The sequence below is a fragment of the Populus alba genome, chromosome 6, assembly GCF_005239225.2.
Source record: "Populus alba chromosome 6, ASM523922v2, whole genome shotgun sequence".
Classification (NCBI taxonomy): Eukaryota; Viridiplantae; Streptophyta; class Magnoliopsida; order Malpighiales; family Salicaceae; genus Populus; species Populus alba.
In genome coordinates, this window is record NC_133289.1 from 2,294,489 (window position 1) to 2,298,628 (window position 4,140).

Genomic DNA, 4,140 nt, shown 5'->3' on the forward strand with positions numbered 1-4,140 from the left:
AAGATAAGAAAAAAAGCAAATAACAATTATAAAAATGAGGACAAAGTTAATATAAAAAATTAAATTTTAAGAGATGAAATTGAAAATAAATATTCAAAACAAAATATATATAGTAATCAAAAGTTTGAGGACTAAATTTGATATAATCAGCAAATAATATGATATTTTTAAAATTTTTCACAACTTCTAAAAAGTGTTTTCCACTCAAATTTTTCAAGAAAACACTTTCTTGAAATCAAGCCAATTTTTCATTTGATTAGAAAGTGTTTTTCGTTGACCAACTTTTCTAATAGAAAACAAATACAGGAAAGTTTGGAAAGTGATTTTTCACTTTTCAAAAAACAAATATGGCTTAAATGGAAAATCTAAAATGATCCCAAGCTATATAGGTAGGTCGATTGAGCCTGTAAACATTGTCATCACTTCAAAATTGTGTGTATTATGAAGATAATTGACTTTATCAATCAATCCAGAACCATAAAAATGTACACAGCTGTGCTTCAATAATTTTTCCAGAGAAGACTTTGGAAAGTTATCTGGAGGTGAAACATGATAGATGATGCGAAGACTCTCGTGACATAATTGAAGGGTAACATGAGGAGTGCTGGGTTCTTCATCGTCACTGAATTTTTCCCAGATCATGTCCATAGAGACCATGAGTCTGTTTCCAGGATCTGGTAGCTTAGTCCATATACAAGTCAGCAATCCACCTCAAGAGGCAAATAGGATTATTAGTAATGGTTGTGTAACAGTGCATGTCGTCACATTGCACGTCAAAAACATCATTTCCCCCAAGATAATTCTCCCCCGTGTGATCACAGCGAAGGTTAAAGTTTCTTAACATCAGTAAATCTGGAGTGCAAGGAATTAGGAAGAGAACGAAGAGGAAGAGAGTTTTTTTATCAAGAAAAGATTTCTTGATTGATAAATGACAGTTTCCTGATAATTAAAGAGAAAGTTCTTGATTGAGAAGGTAGTTCTTGATTGAAGGAGAAGAGAAAAGTTGGTGGTTGAGGCGGAGAGGAGAGGTTTTTGCTAATAGTTTGTTAATGAAACGATGAGATCAGATACACTTGTATATGAATACACTTGGACCCTCAAACTTTCATAAATTCTCAATTGAGTCTACCCAATCTCCTTCATAACCGCATGTTGTCTATGGTTATCCTGCTCGGTTCGAGATTTGACCACATTACAAAACTAGATCATTAGTCTGTTGAGTCAACCCTACAATAGTGTTATTTTTAGTGGGTTTTTAAAAAAAATGTAACAAAGTTATTTTGAAAAAAAAAATAAACATCTTTGGATTTAAAAAAAAATAAAAAAATCATTAGAGTTTACTCCTTCAAGTCTTGCTCGGTTTCACCAGGCCAACTAAGTTGTGGACTAGCTAGCTAGATCTTCAAAGTTTAACTAATATCTAAATTAGTTAAAAATAAAACTTGCCCGAACAATTCGAGTCAGTAAATCAACAGATCAGATCGGCCAAGGTTTCACAAGTATGAGTCAGTAAATCAACAGATCAGATCGGCCAAGGTCTCTCTTGTTTCACGTTGTAGGTTTTCCATTAAAAACAAAAGACATTTTTTCATTAAAATGATGGGGACAATTCACATTGTTGGGAAAATGATAGTTGCATGTAGAAACGACACTATACAATAACAACAGAAAACTAAAAATGGAAGGGAACACATTTATCTTTTTTGCTTTATACATAGCTGAATGTTTACAAATAATCAAATGTCTATCTTAAAAAAATTACCAGGATTGCAACCGCCCCTGTTTGTTGAACATTAATCCCCTTTCAGATGCACCTCCTGAGCTCCATACCAGCATGTCTCCTTGCTGCGGGGAATCTCTTCTTCAACAATATCTGAGGAAGCTTGTGGCTATTGTTTCTTTTGGTTTCTGAAGTTAACGCTGCCTATATCTCTACACTCTCTCTGACCATATATATGTTGTAAATATCTTGTGGCATTGATCTTCTTTGTAGATACTTCTTATGCACTATCAATTACAAAGAAATGAATTTATTGAGGCCTGTGGCTGGATCGGCAGCCAGTTGAAAAGGTCAGGTCTGTATCCATTCAACTCCACAGAGCCATACCAATTTCTTCCAATTTTTCTGTACTTATTCTTTTGCGTGGAGCATGTTAGGATGAGGTAAATGAGTTGAACTACTCTTGCAATAGCAAATATTTCTAGGCAAAATATCTAACACTCGACAACTTGAACATATGGCCATGGATGGCATCTAGAATATAAAGTACCATTATTGAGCAGAGCAGTTTCGCATCGAAAGATGATTTCATTGTTTTTTATTTTCAGTATCTATCAAAATATTGGAAGACAGCCTGAAAGATCCAGTTCAACAACACTATCACACATCAAATGAAATAGAAATAGGCACGGAAAATCAAATAAACCAGTTGAAACAACATTCACCACACATTGAAATACTTCAAATTTAAAAATCATCCAAGTTAAGTACATAATCTTTAAAAAGAACTGAAAAAACCCTCAGATCCCATCATGAAACCTAACTCAAGCAGCATACAAATTCTCCCCAATCTTGTAACACAAAAAGGCATCAAGACAAGCATATTGAACTTGATCTCCAGTAAGCCACTCATTGTCCCACCTGCTCATAGTAACCCTTTTTGGCTTCTCAATCTGCTTCCCCAAAATCTCCTTCACCAACGATTTTAGCCCAGAATTCTTCCACTGCACAGCCCCCAATTTCTCAGCAGCCAAAACCCTTAAATCCACAGCATTCCCCATACTCACATCATAATCCTCCACTAACTTCTCCACATCACCCTCAATACCAACCCCAACAAAAGTATAATTCTTGTTACTCAAAAAATCATAAAGGGATTGTGGGATACCAGAGGGACAGTGCAGGAGTTGAAAGATCAAGCAGTCTTTGCCAGTGGAAAGTTGGAGTGTGGCAACTGGGTTTTCCATTTGACGCGTCCTGTTGGGCCTCCACTCGATGTCTAGGCCAACTAGAAGGGGATGATCAGCAGGGTTGTTGTTTTGGTGGAGCTTTTGTTGGGTTTCGGCTATCCATGTGTTGACAAAGGAAGGCGTGTGAGTGACTAAAGTATGGATCTTGTCATCGAAGAAGTTGACATCATAGAGGTTGTGTGTATTGTATGGGAGTTGGTGATCTTCAATGCTGATTGCCATGGTGGTGGTGGTGCTGCTGCTGCTGCTGGGAGTGGAATCGGACGACGAGGATACGATTGTGGATGGCTGACGAGGAGACTTTAAACGGTCCAACAACCTAAAGTCCGGGAGGCCTATTGGACATTGGTCATAGTCACAATTGCTTTCTTTTTCCCTTTTTTATGGATAAACTTCATTTTAAACCTTATAGATTCATCAATATCTCACTTTTATCCTTATAATTTAATTGTTTTTCAATACTGCCTTTCTAGTTTATAAAAGTCACAAATATCATCCTTGTCATTGAGTAGCCTACTTTTTAAATTTATTTTCGACTTTTTTTTTAGAATTTTGAATATTATGTATAATTGTCAGACTTAGTTCAAGGAGGTGGTCTGAAAAAATTTGATTATTGGATCATGGAGTCACCAAATCAAATGAGGTCAATTATTTTTATTAAAATAACATTGTTATAGGGATAAGAATACAAAACTTTAAACTATGAAGATAAAAGTGGACATTGACGAATCTATGAGAATAAAGAAAAGAATAAACACTTTGCTTTCTTTTAACCAGCCCAATTGCTTTACGTTTAGAATAAGAAATGGATCCTGAGATGGCCGTGTATTGGGCTTCTTCCATCAGCATATGTTGATGCTTTTGTTAAAAATTTACTTATTAAATGATGTAATATTTATTTAAGAAATTAAATATATACATATATATATATATCCTATTATATTTATTGGGATGATTATAATTGTAAAATTCAGTGATCTAAAAATATCAATTACATGATGTGACATTCACTTAATAAAGAATTTAAATAAAAAAAAAGTTTAAATATATCAAACCTTATCTAAAGTATAAACAAAAAAACAAGGCATGTATGTCCATTAGTACATTAAATATAAAATCGGATAACATTAAGTTAAATTATGAGATATTTTAATGAAAAGATAACATTTA

At 34.3% G+C, this 4,140-nt stretch overlaps 1 protein-coding gene across 1 annotated transcript; it reads right to left on the reverse strand.

The window, feature by feature from the left end:
- Window positions 1-2,429: 2,429 nt before the first annotated feature.
- Window positions 2,430-3,313, reverse strand: LOC118052979 (3'-5' exonuclease). The gene has a single exon (XM_035064089.2). The coding sequence runs from the start codon at window positions 3,190-3,192 to the stop codon at window positions 2,545-2,547; it is 648 nt and encodes a 215-aa protein (XP_034919980.1). The 5' UTR covers window positions 3,193-3,313; the 3' UTR covers window positions 2,430-2,544.
- Between the last annotated feature and the right edge of the window lie 827 nt (window positions 3,314-4,140).

Bases quoted from the DNA above. Each gene is read 5' to 3' on its own strand.
- LOC118052979 (XM_035064089.2), bottom strand. From the start codon at position 3,192: ATGGCAATCAGCATTGAAGATCACCAACTCCCATACAATACACACAAC.